The 25,226-nt window shown below is 34.1% G+C and overlaps 1 protein-coding gene across 1 annotated transcript; it reads left to right on the forward strand.

Moving 5' to 3' along the window:
• The first annotated feature begins 9,696 nt into the window (after window positions 1–9,696).
• Window positions 9,697–10,800, forward strand: LOC127878494 (C-C chemokine receptor type 2-like). Its single transcript, XM_052425022.1, has one exon. It carries the CDS (start codon window positions 9,697–9,699, stop codon window positions 10,774–10,776), a length of 1,080 nt encoding a protein of 359 aa, XP_052280982.1. The 3' UTR covers window positions 10,777–10,800.
• Window positions 10,801–25,226: the final 14,426 nt, after the last annotated feature.

The raw sequence follows: 25,226 nt of genomic DNA on the forward strand, positions 1-25,226 counted from the left end.
TAACATTCTTCTTTATAGCTGTGCAAACTTGCGAGTGAGGAGCCTGACTTCTACAAATAATTAAATTGCTATTTTATAACATATCGTTTTTCAATCTGTACAGCGTTAAAATGTGTTAATATATTTCGAAGTAAGTTTGTTATTGTTTTAATATGTCTTGTTATAAACACATATTTCATGTATCTTGCAGTTTGCGAAGAAACAGTGCATACAATAAAATAAATAACCGTTTTGTATTCATACAAAAGTTGCACTTTTACAGAGATTAGAAAATGAACGTAACAATATTGCAAACAATTGGTCATCGAAAATACGGGACATTCTTAACCAAACCGGTTTCACCGATGTATGGCTATTCCCCGAATCTGTAAACAATGATCAATTTATACAGTTATTCAAAAACAGATTACGAGATCAGTATATCACTAACTGGAATGCCAGTGTGACGTGGTGTAGCTCATTGAACATGTATAAGGAACTAACACCAGTATTTGAAAGATCATCGTATCTTGATATTGTTGAAAATAAAACACATAGTAACATTATTGCTAAATAACTTTTATCGTCCCACAAATTATCGATAGAAACGAGCAGACACCAGAACATTGAAAGAGATCAACGCAAATGTATATTATGTTACCTTAATGACATCGAGGATGGATTTCAATTTGTCCTTAACTGTCCGTATTATAATAATGTTAGGAATGCATTAATTCCAAAATATGATAGAATTCGACCAAATATGCTCAAGTCTATTTAACTACTAAATAATTAAAATGAAACTGTATTATGAAAGCTAGCCATGTTTAGTTTAAATGCTTTTAAATAAGAGAAAATGTCATATATATGTAGTTTATAATAAGAATAATCTTTTACAAAGAAAATACGGTCAGAATTATGTTATTATTGCTACAATTGTAAAACTATTCGGATAACATTGTGTGATCACTATGTATTAATCCCATCCATGTGACATTCTCACAAAATATGTTCACTAAATATGTTATTTTCGTGTTAATTTAGATTAACTGTTCTTTAAAATGATGTGTGTTGTGTGTACTTCAACACATGCTGTTATTTATATGTATGTTAACGACGATGAGCTTCACATGCTTAAGTAAAAAATAAACTATTCTGTTATGTTTCTTGTTTAATACAAACATGATTAAGATTGCAGCATACGATCCATGTTCCCATTTTGTGCAAGGTTAAAGAATGACGCGTTTTGCAACTAGTTTTGTTCATGCTCAATGTCTCCAATAAATTTATTAGCACATTTTTCTAAAAGGAGTTTTCGCAACAAGATGAATATTACATTTTGATAAGTCGACGGTATAATGAACATGTATTATTGTTATTACAATACCGCGAGTCGGAGAAATAATTTCTTGTATGTACACTATTTAGTTATGTGGAATAATTTTACATATTGTTCATAATTATGAAATCAGAAAATTAGAAAACCATAAATACTTTAATCAATAACACAAATTTTATTATACAAAACAAATAAAAACATTATAGAAGGATTTTATTACAAGATACAAGCGTTTTTCTTTCACAAAACCTCGTAGATGGTAAAATTTAGTAAATAAAACGCACTTGAGGTTAACTTATGGTATAAGCAATAACACAATTAACACGCATTTATTTGAAAACGCTGAAATTTAATATCGACTAGATGTTAAAGAAAATATCATGTGTGCATTTTAGTTGCCTCTTTAATTTAGCTCCAGGTTATCGTTTTATGATCCTACGTTATGTAAATCTAGTATGCTAATACGAAATACAAGAAAGAGCGAAAAGCATAATACGAGGTTTCTTTTCTGTCGACTTGTGTTGTATGTTTTAATAAAACACGCACTGGGTTAGTATATATTATACGTTTGTATCAACATATTATCTTCAGACTTCGTAAAATGATTGTCGTCTTTTGCGATTTTGCATTCGCCGAGAGTAAGAATTGATTCCAGGTCGCCTAGCCAAGGTAGGAACTATTGCGCTTACCGGGACGCCATGTGTCTATCTTTAAATGTTCTTGCTATGCAAAACCACAATGCTTATGTTTGTCAATCATCAGATAAAGAAAACAGACGCCTTAATTATCAGAACATACATTATTCCAAACATAGCAACGTTCACATATCTAAGCATGTGATTTTTATTCAATGACTACGTTTCAATTACATAAATAACACTTACAGAGACTGTTTCTGACTCCTGCTTATAAAACCGGACTCTACAATTCGTGAACACATCGATAAGGACTATCAGAGATCAATCCGCGTAAGGCTATGCCGTTCGGTAATAAAATAAAGTGCTTTACAGAGCGGAAAACAATCGGGAAGAAAGCATATGTAATTCAATGGCGACGTTTCTTAAAACCAGCATTAATTCAAGACATTAACGAGAAGCGGAGCGCATCTTCCGATTCCGATAATGGCCATTGAGACAGGCGTTTAGCTTATCATTAAGATATGCTTGATATAAGACAATAAGTATTTCTATAATATTTCAACGAATATATCAATAATGTAATTACATTAATTACGTCATATTTATATACATATAACATAGTGGATTATAGTTACTTAACTTATGTCATACAATAATCATAGAAATATGTTAACATATTCCATTTGATTGACCATACAAATAAAACTGCGGGTGTATACCATTTAAAACATTTTTGTTTTAAACGCGCATTATATCAACAATCAACGAATATATGTAATATATATAATATGTAAATGTTCGTTACTGCGTTCAGTAATACATCTCTGTAGCTTACTGAGCTAAATTTCTCTTAAACACAACATAGACACGGGTACTTTACCAACAATAGTCATCACTGAGTGCAATTTTCGCCAGCACCGTCTTTGTAAATTAAGGTCGCCGTGGCGTAATGGATATGGTGTCCGCCTTGCGACCGGGAGGTCACGGTTTCGATCCCTACTCGGGGAGCGTGCTTTGAATCTTTCCCAAACACAACGAGTTCTAGGCCCAGGAAACGGACTCGAGAGCGTTTCAATCAGCCAAAAATAAGCTAAAATAAATATGTTTAAACTTAACTAAATTATTAAGCTAAATTACACACAGATGTAACGTATTCTATTTGTGAAAACCATTGACTTGTACAAAATTGAACATTCTAGAAATATACTAGAACAATTAATATTCCCATGTTCTATGTATAGAAACTGGTGGGCACCAAAACATTCCGAAAAATGAAAGAATTTGTAAATTTTGTACTCTTAATGAAATTGAAGATGAGTATCATTTTGTTTTGATTTGCTCTGTATATGATAATTTTAGATACACGTATACCTGATGTTAGCAGAAGAAGACCAAGTATATTTGCATTTTAACAAATATTGAATGAGACCAAACTATACTGATACGTCTCAATAATTTCTGTATAAAAGCATTTACACTAAGAGCCGAAAATATTTTCCCCCAGATTTGAAATTTTGTATAATTATGATATCTAACTTCACAATTTTTTTCTCAATCACTTACGAATTTTAAACATCGACTTAAATTATTTGAAAAAAAATAAAGAGCCATCTCTTACATATTACATTCTCACAAATGGCATATATTAGACAAAAAGCAGAAAAGCAAGTGTTATTATTTGGACGCATGTGTATTTATTATTACTTTATTTTTATTTTGACGATGAGTTTTATTTGCTTAAGTCGTAAAACAACTGTTCGTATCCATGGCTGTAATGTATAAAGCATTTTATACATAGCTAATAACCTGCGTCCAATTACATAACAGGTCATTGTCATTGTCAGAACCAAAAGTCAGTAAAACATATTTCGGTCATTGATAGTGACAACGGAATGCGTACCAATGGGCCCGATGATGCATACCAGACGTACACACCTGATAGATGTGTTAGTTTAAAAACCGCATAACAAGCAAATATCATCCACATGGTTTACTTCCTAGTTAATAGATCGGTAGATACAATCGAAAACTGTTATCTTAACAAGTGCCATCGATGGGTAATCTTGTATATCTCATAAGGAAGAATCACAATGATAAAATGCTCATGTTTAATTACCGGATAAAACGTGATTTCCTATCATTAAAGTGAATATAATTGATAATTTCGTGTTGTAAGTTATGTGTTTGTTTTTGATAATTTGAGCGCAACGCAATAATGTTAATGATAATAAACGATATTTTTGTGTATAATGATTGTTAAAAAAATCCGATATTGTTTATTAAAATCAGATCTGCACTCATTCCATTCGCATCTATTTTGCTTCAGATAATATCGGAAAGCTTGGACATTTCCGCCATTTTTAGTACATCGTAATGGCATCATTCAGTAAAAAGTATGTTGCTCAGAGATTTTTTTCTTTTTTTTCATACAGAGGCGTATTTAGGTGGGGGCTAGGGGGCTAAAGCCCCCCCAGCTGGCTGGCTAGACACGATTTTTAATTAAAATGAGCCCCTTACAGTTTTAATCCACTTGTGTATTTACTGTCATATGTCCCTAATTAAGCAATAAACAGCTGTCGATTTGTGTGATTAGCCCCTAGGCATGTGTACAGACGATCTAACCTTCGTCAGCTAAAGTGCACGCTTCATTGACTGTAAGTAATAAACTGCGCTATTTGATTGGCTGAAGAAGATACATTCAACTAATGAAATTCATCCATACATTTAGCTACAGGTAAATGTTTACAAATGGCTGCCGCATGAGACTTGTGAAAAACAATATTTCAAGTTGTAGCAATTAAAGAGTTTAGACGAACGCAATGGACAATCATAATTATTTTTTCGGTAATTTCTTTGATGAATTTAATTGGTATTAGCTCTTTAGAGTGATAATCCTTTTGAGTAACAAGTTATTGCCAGTGAAATTCAATTGCACACTTAATGAATGGCAATTATTTTTTTTATTTTTTTTTAATTTTTATTTTTTACAAATCGGGCTTACTGCTTTGATGTTCATCCATAGTTTTTGAAATTAAAAAAGACTCAAAATTGAAGAATTACTTTGCTATATGAAGCTAAATCATTTTCTAAAAGCGTGACAACATCGAGGCAGCAACACCCGAATTAAACTACACAAGAAACCTAACGACTCCCTTTGTTGACACTTTTGTGAACGAAATGGACACCCAATTCAGTTATTTGCATACTAAGGCATCCATGGGATTGTAGTTTATACCTGAACAAATGTGCTCCTCTCCTGTCAGTGCTAGTGACCTTGAATGGTTCAATGATGATCTCCCTTCCCCTCAGTCCCTGCCTGCTGAGATGCACTTTATATAGCAGGCTAGGTGGAAGGGTGTACCCATTCCACCTACTACCCTTCAGGGCTGTGTTGCACATTGTGATTCCCAGCTATAACCCATCATTTACACTGTTTTGTCCATATCATGTGTGTTCCCTGTCACATCATGCGAGTGTGAAAGGAGTATCAGTGCCCAAGGACTTCTTAAGACAAATCTAAGATCACCAATGTGTCAGGACAGGTTTTCCGCTGTGTGCCTGCTTTCCATTCATAGGGACATGGACATAAACATTTTAATGTTGTACCTAAGTTGACCTAGTAGGATATCCAACAAGGTTAAATAGGAGGTCCACCCATCTAACTCTGTTAAAAAAGTTATGGATCAAGATAATGTCTCCCACCACTTTAGTGGTTTGAGAGACATTTGATTTACCCCTGTGTGTCTGTCTGTCCGTGTGTCTGTCACACTAGATGTGTGAACTCAAGTTCTTATTTGTTTTACATGCATTTTTATCATGCAAAATGCTGATAAGATAGCATGAAATCGCATCATTTTAAGGTGCAATTTCAAAAAAAGTTCGACGACGGAAGGGGACACCCCTCCCGCACCCTCCCCTGTTGAGCCCCCCCTCTGAAAATTTTCAGGATACGCCTCTGTCATAGCGAATTAGGTTCCCAGCTGGTATTTTAGAATTAAAAATTGAGAATGCTTTACGCGGCAAATTGAATCGTAAATGTTTTGACAGTAGTGTAATAAAATACAAAAAAGTTAATTTTAGACATACTGTATTAATTCTTAATGGTATTACACTAAAATTATTCAATGTGTTCGTGTCCGAAAATTTAGATACAAACAAATAATAAAAAACTGCAGGCGTTTGAAACATACAACATTGAATTAACGATCTGATATGGGTATGCGATGTGTATTACGTCAACTAATTCCACGAATAATTGCTCGTGCTTCAAAAATAACACGCCGTATAGTTATTGGTATATGTGGTTTAGTTAAGGCAGTTGAGTCACGTCGTGTCAATAACCGGTTTATATAGTTATTTACCAAATAACGCACACGTTATGTTGCATTGTCTGAAAGAATTTGTTTTTCATGTTGAATGACCTTACTTTGGTATTAAAATGCATTAATTATTGTCCCCAAATAATCGCAACAGTGCAGAAATCTGGTACAATAGCATAATCAAATAAAATTATTATTTTGGCTAACAATTAAGAATGTCCGAAAGCTTCGAGTAATTACGGGTCATGTATGATTTTTGTCATCTGAAAAGGTGGTCTCCCTTTAAATTATCACATCCGTAATTTATTATTCCGCGACGTTAGGGATGCACCGATAAACTTAAAAAACACACAAGAAATACGCTTATGTATTTGTGCACGATAAAGTAATTCAATAGTGAAGATTTTCAATATTGAAAACATTAAGCACTTAATCCTTTTTACCTTTTTGCTCTCAACAAAAATATTGAAGTTTGCATACTTGCGTGTTTCGATGATTTTATTTTTTTTACATAATCAATGTTTTCATTTTAGTATTGGATTCTAAATCGAGAACTTGCGCGCGCAATATCACAGACAATGGTTAATCATTGGTTCATACAGTAATTTGCACAGGATTACAATACGTAAGCGGATTACTACATTCGCATTCTATTGTCGTAATGTTGTGACATATGTTTGTGTTTTCTTTTGTTACTTTTGCATCAATTCAACAATTCATGAGTTGACACAGTAGTTATTAGACCTTCATGACTATGTTAGATTGGTAAGTTTTATGAACTCATCGTTTTTCATAATAAACTGAATATGAACATATCGCTGTGCATTCAAGGTAGTGCTTTATATAGTGATCTTCGAATATAAGTTTTGATGATGTAAATGCCGTCGTTCATTTTCCGAATCCGGCACTTTTTTTAATCATAATATACGCATTTCAACATATTTGTATGAAGTTTCGAATATAATAATTGCTTATTAATGATAATTTTTACAGTATGTAACCATGCAACTTCTTGATGTGATAAGATAGCAATCTTATCCGTGAACGCCCGGGCTAATGCAAGTTGTAAGCATGGTTGTGCTTCTGAAAATACGATGTACATCCAATACAGTTCACTTCAAGCGGCGTAATTAAAGCGTGGACGGTTTTTATTGGGATGATGTACCGAAAAGAGACCTGTTGAAAGATGGGGTTCGCTTATGAGCATATCGGTTTATCGCTTGCAACCACTGGCATGGTCAGTGTAAATAGAGCGGTCAGGTAGCATCAAATGAAAGTGATATGGAGCTATCATGTTTTGTTACCTTCGCTTTCTATAGGTAGATAACTTGCCCAAATAAACGTGGGCACAGTTTTTTGAGTGTAGCCGGCTTGGAACTTGTATCTGGCTAGTGATATATTTTGATACTCTGTGCTATGAATGTACTGACTGAAGATACTGCAGTGTCAAAAGGAAAATTAACGAAAAATAAAAATAATTGATAATTGAAAATACTACAGAGTATGTTCTACCAATTAAAACAAATATGGAATTACATTTAACTATGGTGAGTATACCATTTAATGTCTTTTCGTACACCTTTTTGTTTTGGGTTATCATTAACATTTTACATATATATATTCGGCATATTTATGTCCAGTTGAGAATAAAATTGCATACATGCATTTAAAGTAACGATGCATTTTGCTTTCGCATTACTGACGTGATTCGAACGGCACATAAACTCAGCCACTGCGTACTAAACATGTAACATATTAAACAACTTACATGTTATAAAACGAAAATTCATTAAAAATGGATACACGCACAAATAATGCGTAGACGGTTATAAATAAATTTATTTAAAATCGACATTTTGGTATATTGCTTAGTACATTGATAAGTTAAGTATAAAATAAACGTAATATTTTAAACAATTATACTACTTAACGCTGCTTAAACTGTGATGTTTTTCTTTTTTTTCAAACGGGTTTTACATGATAGATATTCCAAAACCGATGGCGTCGAGTATTTCTAAGTCTTATTTTAAGAAAAAAAAATACTTACACTTACATTTTATTTTGATATTGGACATGTTATACGTCACTAAAACAATCTCGTAAAGGTTATGAACACAAACACCTAATATACATCACCGCGTGACATCCACGTTTTACTTAACATATTAAATGGCTGATTTTATGTGCAAATACATTAATATAAATAAATTGTACATTGTCATATTTAACTTTCGTAAGGTGTTTATATGTACAGAAATATACATGTACATGATTCATTCGAGCTAAAATCAAATATTTGACGCATTCGAATACGTTGTCCGCACACGTTGTTAATGTATGTTTATCGAGAAAAAAATCTACTGCGTTGAGAGACATCTGTATATTGAACATCTGGTTGTACATATCGTTCACATATATTATAATGCTTGAGTTTCAAGTTATTTTTATATCTTTAAGAGAATTGAACTTTAATTATGTTTAAGATTATTGCATTTTCACAGAGGGAAATATTTTTAAACGAACGAACAACACATAGGATGATTGTATATTATGACAGTCCTATATTATGACAGTCCTATATTATGACAGTCCTATGCGCTTTGGTTTACAATAACATATTATATATTGTTCACACATGTTATATGTCAGATTCATTACTGTTTGTAAGTTTATATACTAACAACTTTACCTATTTTCGCTGGCATTGTTGTTAAAAGCAGTCATAAAATAGCATTTTGAACAGGTTCCACAACGTTCGGTGCCTTGGCCTCTCTTAATTAACTAAATATATTCATACATGACCTAAATGAGAACATACCACAATTTAACTCCCCATACACTATACGCGAAGAATTAACATTCTTACTCCAGGTTCAAGTAGTACAGGAGTGCTAATAGTGTAAACACAACAAAGCATGTATCATATAACTGTAACGAAAACTGTACTTTTCTCTATAAGATAAGACTAGTTCTAAATATATATTAAACATTGTTTGTTATACATTTGACATATATTATTAATCGTAAAAAATGCAGCTTTATCCGATTCATGTAATACTGATGTAATATTAATTAAACGATGTATGCGTATCAAAACTTATATTGTATCAGTTACTGAAGGACTTTTGTGTGATTTAACATATGTGTCGTGTTCTGAGAAAACGGGGCATAATGCATTTGCGTAAAGTGTCATCCCAGATTAGCCTGTGCAATCCGCACAGGCTAATCAGGGACGACACTTTCCGCCTAAACTTGATTTTCGGTAAGGAGGGACTTCCTTGAAACTAAAAATACCCAAAAAGCGGAAAGTGTCGTCCCTGATTAGTCTGTGCGGACTGCACAGGCTAATTTGGGACGACACTTTACGCACATGCATTATGTCCAGTTTTCTCAGAACCCGACACATATATACTCTCATTTCATGACGTTTCAGACCTCCTGCAATACAAGCAGTGACGAGAACGGAACAAATGGCATTTACATTACCGACGAAAACAGCTTCTACAACAAGTACCTTCCAGCTTTTAATTCCTCATCCAAATACATGAGAATTGTGATGTACCTTTTGGGATACCCGGGTAACATTTTGACTTTTCTGGTTTGGATAAGGAAGCCAATGCTTCAAAGTTCCGGCGTATATCTAGCCACTTTGGCGGTGTCAGATCTGCTTTTTCTGTCGTTGGACTTACCGTACAGCCTTCATACAGAGTGGAGTGTGTATGTTCTCAATGTTCCTGTCATTTGCGAAGGATTTACGGTCTTATATCTAGCAGCCCAGTACATGTCGCCATTATTAACGCTTGCGTTCACGACAGAGCGATACATTGCAATAAAATTTCCATTGCGTAGACGGCTGTATTGTACTGTAAAGAGAGCCGTTTGTACGAGTTATTGCATCGCGCTAACGAGTTTGGGTCTTTGTGGAATTCAAGGATACTTCTGGTCCTACGACAGCACAATAGGTCAGTGCATAAGAGCAAATAACACTGACGAGTTATGGGAAAAATGGACATGGGGAACAGAAATGTTAATGTTCCTATGTGTGCCCCTCCTTATATTGCTTCTCAATATACTTGTTATTTGTGAAATTCAGAAGTCAAGAAAAGTGGCGTTGACATTGAACAGGATTTTATTCAGAACAAACGCCACGACCACGATGTTGCTCGCAGTGTCATTCTTTCTAATACTAACAACCCTTCCAGTGTCAATCGTGTACGCGTTGTATGATTATTTTCCGCCCGGAAATCTAAAACATCTGACATCTATTGAAACGGATAACAACTGGCAAGTTCATTTCCAATATTATCGTGCAAGGACAGTAATATACAACATTGGACTAACTCATTTCTTTATGAATTTCTATATCTACCTCTTTGCAGGAGAAAGGTTTCGCAAGGAGGTTCTAAATGTAGTAAAATGTAAGAGGTCTCGTTCGGCTATAAACAGATACAGATCCGAAACGACGAAGATGGAGTCATTTTACAGCAATGATGCTGTCTGATGATGTTTGTTTAAGATGCCGAGATCCAATTGAAAATAGAATGGCTAAAAGTTTTCATGGATCACATCAGGTAGTCGATGTATGATAACTCCCATCTAGATTGGCCGATCGTGTGCTTTCGTAACATATATATGTAACGTACATAAGCCGTACAATATATTGTCATGGCACAGATTGTAGGCATATATATACTTAAACAATATAGCTACTAAACGTAGTATGAACTTACATAATTCGAAACGAGTGGGCTACTTAGGTCTACTGGTAATCTGTATTATCGACACTAATGAGTGGACTACTTAGGTCTACTGGTAATCTGTATTATCGACACTGTTGACTTTGTGGAATAGTCCTATTGTACTCATTTGTGTCTTGTTCTGAGAAAACTGGGCTTAATTCATGTGCGTAAAGTGTCGTCCCAGATTAGCCTGTGCAGTCCGCACAGGCTAATCAGGGACGACACTTTCCGCCTAAACTTGATTTTCGGTAAGGAGGGACTTCCTTGAAACTAAAAATACCATTAAAGCGGAAAGTGTCGTCCCTGATTAGCCTGTGCGGACTGCACAGGCTAATCTGGGACGACACTTTACGCACATGAATTAAGCCCAGTTTTATCAGAACAAGACACATTTATACAAAGCATTCTCATATTTTAGATCTTGTTGAATGCATGTTGTGGGATAATCTTGTTCTGGTGTAAGTTTAATTCGTTACATGGGATTTAACTGCCCGCAATACTTTAACGTATAATTGGATAATCATGATTCGTGAAGTCGTGTTCCATTTTAAACGATTTTGGAAAATAACATTTCGTCTAGAGCTTTGCCAATAAATATAAAACAATCATGTGCCGATAATATACTATGGCATTAATATCGGAGTTTGAAACAGTTAAAGTTGAAAATTGTATATATTAGTATTGTGTATATAGTATTGTGTATTCACTTTCTATATTTAATCTTGAACTATCAATAGACAGGCAGGATTACCACAATAGTTTAAAAAGGAATACTACTTTATATATTTCATTCTATATTATAGTTAAAGTGATTTAGATCATCAACAACGGAGCGTATGCTACACTGCATCATTACATAATTGATCCTGAATCGGGTTTACCTGGTTTATCATAAAATATTGTTTAGTTCTTATTCCTTGTACATTTCAAATCATGAGCAGTGTTTTAAAGTTTTAATTTTCAATAAAGTTCAATAGTCTAAAAATGTCCGAATACCAACGAGGATAACATATTTATCAATTTATAACCGATATATAGACATACTTGTATAAATCTTGACCGATATAGGGACCAAATAATAGTTCATAACGGATACCATTTACTTCAACTCATACTTAATTGAATACAGTATTTAGATAGAGCAATGACATTTCTTGGTATGTTGTGAATTATCGAGTGTAACATTTACGAGACAAATATAATATGCTGTTTTAATTAACGTGTTTCACAAAAGAACGCATCGTCGGATACCCACGTTCGACCCATACCGTTACTCTCCATTTATCGACCGTGGGACATTACGAGCTCTTTTCACCGTTTTAGGGTGTGTCAAATCCAGTAATTTCATTGGATCCCTCACGGTTTCGTGAGGATATTTTTGACCAATGATACAATTCGTACTATAGAGACTTCGGGTTTGTTGTCAAAATTGCGTCGTCCGTAGAAATGGAATTTTGTCGTGCATGCGTATACTTAAAAATTGAGAATTTAAACGACTTTCCGAGTAAAAGTATCTCTAGTCTCTTACATGGGCGCGATGTCTTTTTAAGCACTCGGACAGGTGGATGTAAAAGCTTGGTGTATCAAATCGCAATTATCCAGGCGAAGCATTCTTTTTGTAAACTGCGATTTTGTTGGTCCACTGAAAGGTTACAGTTAATGATAAAACGGCGTGTATTGCTTATATTGTCCCACGGCTAATGCTGGAGAGTAACGGAATGAATTAGTCGTGGGTATCCAACGATGAACAGAACGAGACTCACTTCGCAATAAGATTGCAGATCTGTGCAAGCATTACATAGTGATGCACTTGTTGCAGTTATAACGGGCATAAACAGATAATAAAACGTCAGTGTGCATTTTTTCAACATCTGTCTTATTATATTTGCGAGTATTTTATGTGGTGTTCACTTTATTGTACGCGTTTTGTAGTTAAGCATAATCGTTATACTTGTTTATGTATGTTGTTATTACTGTATCAGAATAGTGCACAAACCTAAGGCCTTCTCGGCCTAATTTTGAGTGCTAGATAACTTAAAGACCAGACGACTCTAAGATCTGATTGCTTTTTAAATCATTATATCGCTCATGTTGTTTGCTCTATAGTAATGAACCTGTTTCAAATTTGATGAAGCAAAGGCAAATTTTTATTTATCACACTATACAATGATGCATAAACTATTGAAACTATTGAAAATTAATAGTTCACAATATATTGGTGTTGTGTTCTAATCGAACCGAGTTTATCAAATAAGCTAGATGCCTATGAAAATTCAGATGAGTGTATAGCCTAGCGTTGGATGTATTTTTAGCGCTAGATTACAAGATTTTAAGCACTGTTACTACGGAACACATTTCAAACACTGACACATGAGAATCTACCAATTGTTTGTTTAGACCTTAACCAATCTCTACATGTAAAAATATACTGTTAGCTTTTTGGATGCATATCGCGTCGTTAATTGCAGTGTTTGAAAGCGCATGTGGAAAATACATATATAGGCTCAACTTTATATTAACTCAATTTCCAGAGGACTTAGGCATAATTTCGGTTCTAAGAAAAAAACGAATAAAAACTCTCTCTATATATATTTGACGGAAGTAAACACTTTTTAATTTTTATAGTACCTTATACACAGTTTTCATTAATTTAAAATAATATTATACTGTTGTTTTATTCATGTATTGATTAAAGATCTAAAAAATAATATGATGACATTGAAATCCTAAGATTATATACATGTATGTACTTGTAAATATATATTGTACAATAACAGGAAAAAATGTATGCATATTGCTTCGCGTCTGTAATGCATTTAAATGATCTTTCAAGCATTATTTGGCATTGCGTTTAGCTGTTTTACCAATATTTAAATCGTATAACGTACTCGTATATTAAACGGAAATAAGATTATATAGTCTGCTTTCCACATAATAAATTGACTTTTGTGTATACCGCGTATACATATACCTTGTAGTATTTGTGTTTGTGTGTACGGGTTGTCTACCGCATCAATAAAATTGAAAAGGAATTTCTTGTGTTTTAGTACTTATCAATTCATGCAACTCCTAATCAGTAAAAAGTACTGTGCTTATACATTCAACGCATTTGCACGACGAGGAGCCATACACATAAGCAAGCATAACAAATCTGTAAAGATGGGATCATAGTTTCGCTGATGCGGTCGAGCTGAAATGATAATATTCCGATAAAATACATTTGTTTCATTAATATACACGCGTTTCTAAAGAATACCGATAACAATAAAAAGAGGATTGTATACGGCATACGTCAAGTACTTTGTTATGCTAATTATGATCCGGACTGTCAATTCAGTGTGCTCGAGCTATCCTAAAACACATTTGTTTCTATACGTTCAATCTAGTTTAGAGCTCTGGGGTGTAATCCATGTTGTGTGAAATTGCGATTATTAGCAGACATTCGCGGTTTTATTCCTTGAATGAAAAATCAACCGCTTCGTTGAAGCAATACCCCCCCCCCCCCCAAAAAAAAAGAACATAAAACAAACAAACAAATAAAGCACCAACTCACCTACCTTAAGAGCATGACGTGCATTTATGAAGTATGACATATCTTTTTTATATGATACACGAAGTGATCGACAAATTGTTTAAGAAGCATGAGATCGGGTCAATAATGCCTAAGACAATAATCTTAATATGGTAAGATATCTGGTCAAAACATATTTATCTATCTATCTATCTAACTCTCTCTCTCTCTCTCTCTCTCTCTCTCTCTCTCTCTCTCTCTCTCTCTCTCTCTCTCTCTCTCTCTCTCTCTCTCTCTCTCTCTCTCTCTTTGTCTGTCTGTCTGTCTGTCTGTCTGTCTGTCTGTCTGTCTGTCTGTCTGTCCGTCCGTCCGTCCGTCCGTCCGTCCTTCCGTCCGTCCATCCGGCCGGCCGCCCGCCAACCAGCCCGCTCGCCAGCCCGTCAATCTATATATATGTCTGTCTGTCTGTCTGTCCGTCCATCCGTCCGTCCATCCGTCCGTCCGTCCGTCCGTCCGTCCGTCCGTTCGTCCATCCATCCATCCATCCATCCATCCATCCATCCATCCATCCATCCATCCATCCATCCATCCATCCATCCATCCATCCATCCATCCATCCATCCATCCATCCATCCATCCATCCATCCATCCATCCATCCATCCATCCATCTATCCATCTAGCTATCTATCTATCTTGTCCCTATCTATCCATCTATCTTGCCCATTTATGACATAATGGCCTGAAACGCAATTACGGAATAATTGCAGTGTGGTTTTAGTTTAATGAACAAAATTCCTCCAACGTTTTTGTATGAACAACAAGGCTTTGTAAAAGGTGTTGAGTGTCTAACCGCAAATTTATAGATATGTGATTCTGTTGTTTCGAATCGCTAATGAAATAACCTTTTAGTGCGTTTCATATTTGTTGTGTGTATAGTCACTATGAGTTGTGATTTTGTTCAAATGGTATTATATTGCATTCATTAAAGCACATTGTTTTTAACTTTTTATAACAAGTAACAGCCTTATAGTTCATATAATGGGTCTTTGGAAGCGGTCCGCGGTCCGGGCAGTCGTGGGTAATGTTTTATGAAAAATGAAGATCCATATCTTAGTACTTTAAAATAAAGTAATATACATGTTTACGTAAGTTTTCAAAAGTCTGTACAAGTTGAAAATAACTATGATTGATATGTTTTTTCACATTTGTAACGTATATTGCGTGTATATGATTACACATTATACAACATATATATTTATATCCTATAGTTTTTGAAAATTGCAACCATACACATACGACAACATGGGATACATTTTGTGCGTTCTGGTATAGACTTACATAATAATTCAGAAAAAAATATTGTTCGACTAAAAATCGGTAATATTGAATAGTAGCAAACAGTAATATTTTCTGTTACATTTTGTTACATTTGATAGATACTGTACATACAATTATACCATTCTTATTGCTTTTACTAAATCGTATGAGAATCTTGTGTTAACCATATCGCTGTTGGAAATATCAAATTGTACATACAATATTATATGGAACGATAATTAGGTAAAAATTACATCCTTCTTTATGACTGTGTCATGATTCTTGATGGTACTTTCAATTTGTATGTAGACACCTTTAAATGCTTGATGACACTTACATCTTGCCTGATGACTAATGTATATTTACATTCTGCTTAATGGTATCATTCATGTGTACTGATCCAACATTCTTCTTTGCAAATTGCATGCTGGGTATGTGTATGTCGGTTTGTGCAGAGAGACTTGTGCAATAGGCGCAGTGCATAATGAAATCAAACATTGATGCGATGAATAAATTAACGCGATGGCAAGATGTGAGTTTCACCCAAGCACAAATCAACATACAATCATGCATGTTACGATACTGTCAATTGAAAGTCGTTCCGAAATGCTACGGACGACTACGGAAATTTACGGCGTAAAACGGACATTTTATGTTATAGCAGAAGTTGCGCCCCTGTGTGTGATATTTGCTACTGAACCGACATTAACCGCGTGTTTGTAGACGTAACTTGTTTTTGGTTATGACTTACCATATTTTTTGTACAGTCATTTACCTTCAATTACCAAAGAAACCAAAGATATATTTCAATATATGCTACTAATACAAATTTACTAGAGTGCACTTATATTGCACCACATAAAATGCTAAAAAATGCTATAAAACTATAATATTGAAGTGCACGTATAAACTTTATTATAGATGGGTAGGTGTTTCGTGTCAATCTCTTTCACATATGAAAGAGTTGTTGGTCATTTGGAAGTCATGCTATGCTGCTTAAAATACATATAGATGCATGACTTTATTTAGATTAAGCAAAATAAAACATTAGGTATTTGCCAAGATTCATACGAGTCAAATATTTACGAGAAATAAGAGCGTAATCGCGCGCAGCGAGACTTGCTCATATAGAATTGAACCTCTTATTGCTTTCTCTCGAAATAATTTCATGTCTCCGAACTTATATGCAATACGCCCGGTGTTTTTTTTACATGCGGATTAATGCTCCGTTTTAGATCAATAATTAATGAACGCCTCAATATTTTCAAAAATTAACAGCGGATTAATGTTCACCGACATTTTTTTCATACAGATTTAATATAAATATTACAGAGCTGAACAAAAAAATAAATTAAGCCCTGTTTTCCCGGCACACGCGCTGGGCATACACCTTATTCGTGCACTTAATTGATTGTTAACAATGACGGTTGAAATCCGTGCGTTGGAATTTTTCTGGTAACCAAGAGCGACGTCAACGTTCATTAAGCCTTTCATTCATAAATTTATATGCTTCGGGTGTCAAAACCAGCATCACCAACACATCAGCTTCGTTATATCCTGAATAAAATACATGTATATTTTATTGAGTACCAACTGCAACTTACAAATATCAAAAACATTCACGGCAGTCAATTTCTTGTGTAGGCCTACTGGTCTTAATGACAATAATAGACGTATTTAGTTTAATGGAGATTATAAACCAAAGGGAACTAATTCAGCTTATTCAGTATAGTAGTCAAAATGGTTCGGATGTTTTCTCTTTTTTCCGAAAAGTAATTTATTCAACATACGGAAAATAAACGTGCGCCACCTGCTGTCATTATATGGCAACTTGCATTCTGCTTAGTTGCATTCTGCTTACTGCCTGTTGCTAACTGTCGTTGTTAATGACGCTTAGTGGCAAGACCGATTATGACTGGTTTCAGGAATAATGAACACACAAACATTGGATAGTCACCACTCACCAAGCATGTTGCAACAATCATAAAGTATAACCGAAAAGACAACAAGCATGTTGGAATTGTCATGAAGCATATTATAATGAACATCAGGCATAATGTAAATATTCACCATGAATGATGTAATGTTGCAACAATCATCAAGTATAAACGAATAGACAACAACCTTGTTTAAATTGTCATGAAGCTTATTAGAATAAACATCAGTCATAATGTTAATATTCACCACGAATGATGTAATTTTTACCTAAGTACCAGTCCATAATATTATATATATTCACACAATTAATAATAGAAAGTCTACCTTTCATGTTAATTTATATTCGTATTTCAATACATTCAACATTTTAACACCAAATATATATAGTATCTGCTGGATAAAATTGCTTCTCCAGACACATGTTATCAGATAAATATCGCATAGACATAATTTCCGATTGAACTCATTTATAACGTAACATTATAGCGAATAATGTTTCAGTTATTGTATGGATATTTCAGATAATGTTGAAATGTCCCACGCATAAGGCTTGAGAAATGGTATAACATATAAGTTAATCGATTTTTCTGAGAGTATGACATTCAGATTTGTGCACTATCTCTCGTTAACTCTAAAATTTACAACATCTAGACTAAGAATAGTAACAACTGGAAACGAAATAATTCTGTCGTAAACAAATATGTACTTCTTAATCTGTTTCTCCTTCAAGTAAATTGTTTTAATGTAACTGCTTGTTGTCATTAGTCCTCAAATAAGTCTCGAATTGCCGAGCGCTAAACAATACTTAATTAGAAAATTATTATGTAAGTGTTATGTTACGTTATTTCGAAGAAACATTACTGTTATTAGTTTTCCGTTGATAAAACACTGTATTTCATAATCTGTTTGTACACAATCTTTTTTATTTGTAAATCATCATTTTATTACATGTATAATTGAACATAATTATCTGTGATATCCCACTTTGCTATCAGACTATTATTCGCTATTGCGGTCAGTATGTGCTTTATCCTCACCCGGCACAAACATACTATTTGGAGTGTTTATAGGGTATATGGATCGTTGAGCTGTCTCTGTCTGAAGCATAAACAGAGGTCACTTAATATAATCTTGGGATTAAGCTGTAATAATTACAAGGACTATGGTGCCTACCGTTAATAGCATATCACCCTTAGGTAAGTATGTGCTTCAAAACTGAACTCATTCACGTTTTACAAGGTAAATGTTACTCGACATATTGGGTTTAAGTAGCCATGGAAGGGTTTTATTTGCAGCATGAATTAATGTCAAACAGAAAGAGTACATCAAACCAAAGTAAACGGATTGATTATTTAAAGGAATATAATGATTATAAATTTAAAACAAAATTAAAAAAAATGTGTAGAATATCATTAAAGGGCGGTTGGGATATGTAAACATGAGGCGAAATATGACCATAGAATTCAGTAATTAATTTTAATCTTAATAAATTGTGATCTTAATAAAACCGGTGGGTTGTAAAGCAAATTACCTTAATGTGGCTAAATATTTTGCCTTGTATGACATGATTCTCACTGCAACAATTTACCTTATACATGTTTACTATTATCAACTGTTCGCCCCACCATATTGTATACCGAAGTGTTCCCAGAACGTTCAACATACTCAACATACCATGAAAATCTCTATATTAATGATCATCTTTATATGTGCAACACGTTTGTGTTGCCTGACTGCGCACACTTTGAAAGGATATTCCGGATATGGTGTGTGGACCACATCAATAATACCAATTTAACTTATTGGTGGAATCTAATGTTTCTTAAATTCCGACCTTATACTGACTGTGGTGGTGCTAAACGCGGCTTTCACACAATGTCAACACATGTTAAACGAAACATTAAGTGGTAGAAAGGTCAAAACCTCTCAGATGTGGAGTGCTGAACAAATAACGTATAGCATTATCAAGGAAATGTGCTGTCTTTCTGAACATATCATCTTACCGGGGGGGGGGGGGTAGGGGATGTTCTCTTATGTTTCAGCCTAAAACTGACGGGATCAGGAGGTAAGTCGTTGTTTTATCAACGCCCATGGAAAAAACACAAAATGACCCCAGTTTACGATTGTTATAGTTATACACAAACTAGTTTAATTAAAAATGCACATAGTTTCACTATTGATATGTATAAGCAACAGTTTTCGAAAACATTTTTCAAAATCTAGGTTATGCTAATGCTTGCATCTCTAACATTGTATTGTCTAAAATATTCCTTATGAAATGAGTAAACTTTGTGTAAACTAACTTGTGCAGGTGCCTGTTTTTGTAACCAAGCATTGTTTGTGACATTTCCAATGTGTGTGCTTTCCTTCGATGTAGCTGTCTTAAAACAAAAATCTGTTTGACATTTTTTGTACCCCTTGACTTGAACATGGTATAAAATTTCGAATGGTTTCGCCGTGGTTAGAGGATTTAAACAAAATATAGTAACAATTAATAAATCTTATTATCATCATTTTTTCACGGAATATTGTTGGTGTCACAAGAATTACTACTGTTAATGACTAAGCTGTTGAAGTATTTCTATTGTCAACAGAGTAAACATAAACTGATGGTTTACGAATCACAATTAAACCCACTGGTACTTAATGAAAAAAGGTGCAGCCAATTATCCATGCAAGCAACATTTCTGCAAAATGTATAATATAACATTTAATCTGAAGTAAGTGTTCGTAACATACATATATATATATATATATATATATATTGATAGTGTATTTTGGGAAAACAACAACATACGAGCCAGTATGTTCATGATAAATTGTACAGCCACGATAATTGGTTCCCATGTAATTATAGCACAAGATTCGTCTATAAAATAAAACTGTATTTTTTATTTATCTTAGAAAGTATAAAAGTATTTGTTAACACGCTGGGTATGCGGATACTTTGATACCAGATGGCACTTCGATACCAGATCACAACAAAAGTCACGTGCGAGAGGTAAGTTCATCAGTTTTTTTTTAAGTTATATCATAAATATTAGTGTTTTATACAAGGCGAATGGTCGAGTTAATATATGGTGTATCCTTTTATATTGGAAAGAAAACAATCACGGAAGAATGGTATATTTTTCCCCAAAAAATAGAAACGTCGGTCGAAAAACAGGATAAACTGGATGAACAGTAAACATTTCAACAAAATAAAACTACTTAGAAATATTGCAATAAATTGTTTGATATTCCAGCATGTAGAGTAATCACTGTGCTTCAAATACTGAAATTTTGATAGTATTCAATGAAATATAAACGAAGATAGAGCATGTTTTAATAGGTGGTATGCATGAAGTTGCAGACACTTTGATTCCCGATATAGGGCACTTCGGTTAACAGATACTTTCAACAAATCGGGCACTCTAACAACCGAGTTTTATCTTCTACCTGAAATGCATTTATGTATGTTATGGCTATTCTAAGCAAACATTTTGAAGTACGAATAAATTTGCATTGTCAAGCGCGTAATTACATACACATGTAAAATATAACCATATGCTCGTTTTCAAAAATCGTATAGCTATTAATTCATATAATTAATATTATAAGTGCAAATTTTAAATAATATTATAATGCTTATTTTAAAGTAATGTATTTCAATTGACGACCGAAAATAATTGCCTAATAATCAACTTGTTTTTAAGTGGTAAATTGAGAATAAGAGAATTGAAAATACAACGGATCATATAGATCAACACGACTGTGTTCAATTGAACTTATAGCAGGACTCTAGATAAGGGGAGCAAGGAGTCTTAAAGCGGCAAATACACATTTGTTCTTCATAAAATCCTTTGTCATTGGTGCTCGTTAGAATCGCATCATGTAAAAATCTTTCCACAGCTTTCGCACATGATAGGGCTATGTTTCACCTCGATGTGTTTTTTTTATCTTCCTCGTTCTTAAAGAACTGAGTGCACACTAAGCACACTAAGCACTTTATGCATCCATCCTCTTGTGTCTTTAAATGGCGCTTAAAGTTGGCTTTCCTAGCATAACTGGCCTCACAAATTCCACACGAGAACCGCTCGCTAGTGGACAACTCCTCTTCTAAACTTATGTCTTACAACAAGCCGTCGGCGGCATTCATTAACTCCGATTCGCTCATCCTGAAATATATAATAATGACACGTTTATTCAAGTTCGTATACAGAATGTGTTGTGTTAATAATAATAACAACGACGGGTATGCCAACTTTGACACCACTATCGTGTGATTAAATCGACCACCTGTACCATCATTGCTTTTTTTATTTACTGGCATAGAGCCAATAGAATTTAGGACCTGCATCGCTGCTGAAATTTAGCTCTAAAGTGCAGTTTTAGCAGAGTGATGTTTTCATGACACGCTATCTAGTATATAATTAAATAGCCTTAGTAGGTTACGCATGCGCAATTAATTTTCTTCTATATTACATATAAAATAGTTGATGTTCGATATCAATTTTTACCATGACCAAGCGTTTAAACACTATGTCATCATACATCATTGAAAAGATAAATGCATAATCCTTTGAAAAAAATGCATGCCATCAAATTCTATGTGTTGTGACTCAAAATATTTACCTTAGAATAGGCACACCAGTTTTGACACATGTGGAGGCGACCATTTTTACTCAAATAGTATGAACTACTTTCAAAGCCGGGAACCATCAACAGAAAAAGAAGAGCACAAAAATGGCTCTTTTTCTTATTGCTTACAAATATACCTTCAAATTAATACCAAAACGTACCATTTGCATTCTATTTTACAAATCATGGGCAGCATTCACTGAACAATGTGTGCTATATATCAAATTGACTGCATGTAACCCTGTAAACAGGAGTTCCGGTTTGGGGTTATGTGACCTAGTACCTTCATTAGGACATAAATGTTCATGCTTTAGATCAGCCGTTTCGCTATAAAAAATGTAATTTAAAATTACATAGTACACGAGGTTAAATCATTTTAAATTAACATCTTCGATATGTAATTTAAAAAAGTTTAAGCTCGTGTACTATGCGAATCCAGCTGTTGGGTGACTCATACAGACTATACTCATCAGACATATCGAAATAATTTCACGTGTCTTTCACATTTATACAAAATCATTATCATATTCCAAAGGGATAAGAACATGTTTCGGTAATTCGTTTTTAATTTACGTCAGTATATACTTTTTTATGTGTTGCCTGCTTACTATAACAGTATTCTACAACGAATTTTGCATTTCTGATTCACTAAATAGAGTGTGTAATATCTGGTAAAAAGTGTCGACTAATCTGGAATTGAAGTGCCATTGTCTTTGAGATGATCGGTAAACGAAGTGTCCATGAAAATTTGGCATCCGACTCTTAAAACATTTGAATTTCCTTAAATACGTTAGTTAACTAAAATTTAACATGTTGTACATTAATGGACATATTGATCTTTTATTTCGATTAGTTGGCACGTTCTTTATTTATTTCCAAATATTTTTATTTTGTTGAAATACGTGCTGATCATTAATTCATGATGATTATCGATGGATTTCTTTTTAAATTATAATCCACTTTTTTCCACGAATTTCTTGTTCCCCAATACGAAGTACTATACCATTAATCGACCAAACAATGTTACGTGTCTTAAAACCAAAGGAACGGAATATAAATGCAAAAAACTTGAAGAACTCACCTCTCGCGCGTGGCTTTTGTTGTGATCTGGTATCGAAGTGCCATCTGGTATCAAAGTATCCGCATACCCGGCGTGTGTTAACCATGAAAACAAGGTTTACTTCAAGAAAAAATACAGGTTATTTAAAAAAATACTAACGGGAATACATACATTGTGTCCTGCGATTAATTTAAGTTTTTTTTTCATAATTTGCTGCCGTTTACATTTAACATTCGTTTTTTCGCAATAAAGAAGCATACATCCACATGCGAGGTTTTATTGATTCAATAAGAGGACTTCAAAGAATACATCCATTGTTGAATGTGTTTAATGTTTTAATTCAACCATACTTCAATAATCACCAATATTTCGAAATGTGGTAGTTTGTGGTTAACATGGTTTATTGAAAGCAAATTAGCATAAATAATACAAAAATCAAGAGAATTGTTTTGTGTATGTAGGATATTTAATCCCAACACGGATTCACTTATGTTATTGTGTAATAAGATGGCATAATTATGTGTATGCGGTGCTCGTTTCGAAGTTGATATGGTGTTCGCGTTGCGATATGAAGGTCGTGGGATCAAGCAAGGCATCATGCAAACGTACTATACGTTTGTCAATGTCTAAACGTTCGCTGAAAGGCGCAACACACGCAGATTATACTATAACCGCTGCTTTAGGAGAATTTTGATAACGCAAGGAACGGCATTGATTTTATGTGACTTAACAAAACGAATTAATACCAGATATTATATTAGTTTAAATATAATTACTTTAGGTCGATTTCATTTAAAGTACTTTCTACTTACTTGAAACACTCTCGAGTCCGTTTCCTTGGAAAAACCAGCACTCGGCGTCTATTGGGGAGATCTAGGGGACTCCTCCACAGTGGGTATAGAACTCGTGACCTCCGATATCCACAACGCCACGTTAATCGTAATCGGCACGACAACATCGTGTGAACAACGAAATGTTATTTAGTTGATTGTCTTTATAGACAAAAATTCAGCAATATTTATTTATGCATTACTGATTGATACATAAAATAGTTTAATCGAAAGACCGAGAAATAGTATGTACAATTAAACCTAATAAAATTGCTCCAAAATGACATACTTACACAAAACGCCCTAGCAGATGGTGTTCATGCGTAAATACTGCAGCTGTTTTAAATAAAGTTTATATCCGGTTATGAGTATTAATTTGTTTTTTTAACAGAATAATTGCTTGGTAGATATGCTAGCAGTTTTGACAAACAAGATCAATTGTACACTTGCATAAAATGTTACAATGTGAAAGTCTCTAAACACCACTATCTGCTGAATTGATTTATTTCACATCTTTATGGAAATACTATTGAAGTAACTTGTTTAAAGTAATCTTCCGGTATAAACAAAACTGTGGTCAGACACAAATTCAAGTTATGAAGTTTTCTTTTCTAAGCAATGCATATGACACTACAATACACGACACTCTCTGCCAATATTGGATTTTTGCTTAGATGAGACTTCATTTTAACGAAAAATGTCATAAAAGCGGAAAGTGTCGTCCCTGATTAGCCTGTGCGGATTGCACAGGCTAATCTGGGACGGATCTTTACGCACATGCATTATGCTCAGTTTTCTCAGAACAAGGCTAATATGATAAAGTCAAAATTAAAGAAGATGATAACCAAGAAAGATAAATACAACCGATGTTTGTCGAGCCGAAAGCAAATTACTATTCTATTCTGTGTGTACAATTATGACAGTCACTATTATTT

This window comes from Dreissena polymorpha, chromosome 4 (assembly GCF_020536995.1).
Source record: "Dreissena polymorpha isolate Duluth1 chromosome 4, UMN_Dpol_1.0, whole genome shotgun sequence".
NCBI lineage: Eukaryota > Metazoa > Mollusca > Bivalvia > Myida > Dreissenidae > Dreissena > Dreissena polymorpha.

What these genes read in the sequence shown, in the direction of transcription:
- LOC127878494 (XM_052425022.1), top strand. Translation starts at nt 9,697, where the DNA reads ATGACGTTTCAGACCTCCTGCAATACAAGCAGTGACGAGAACGGAACA.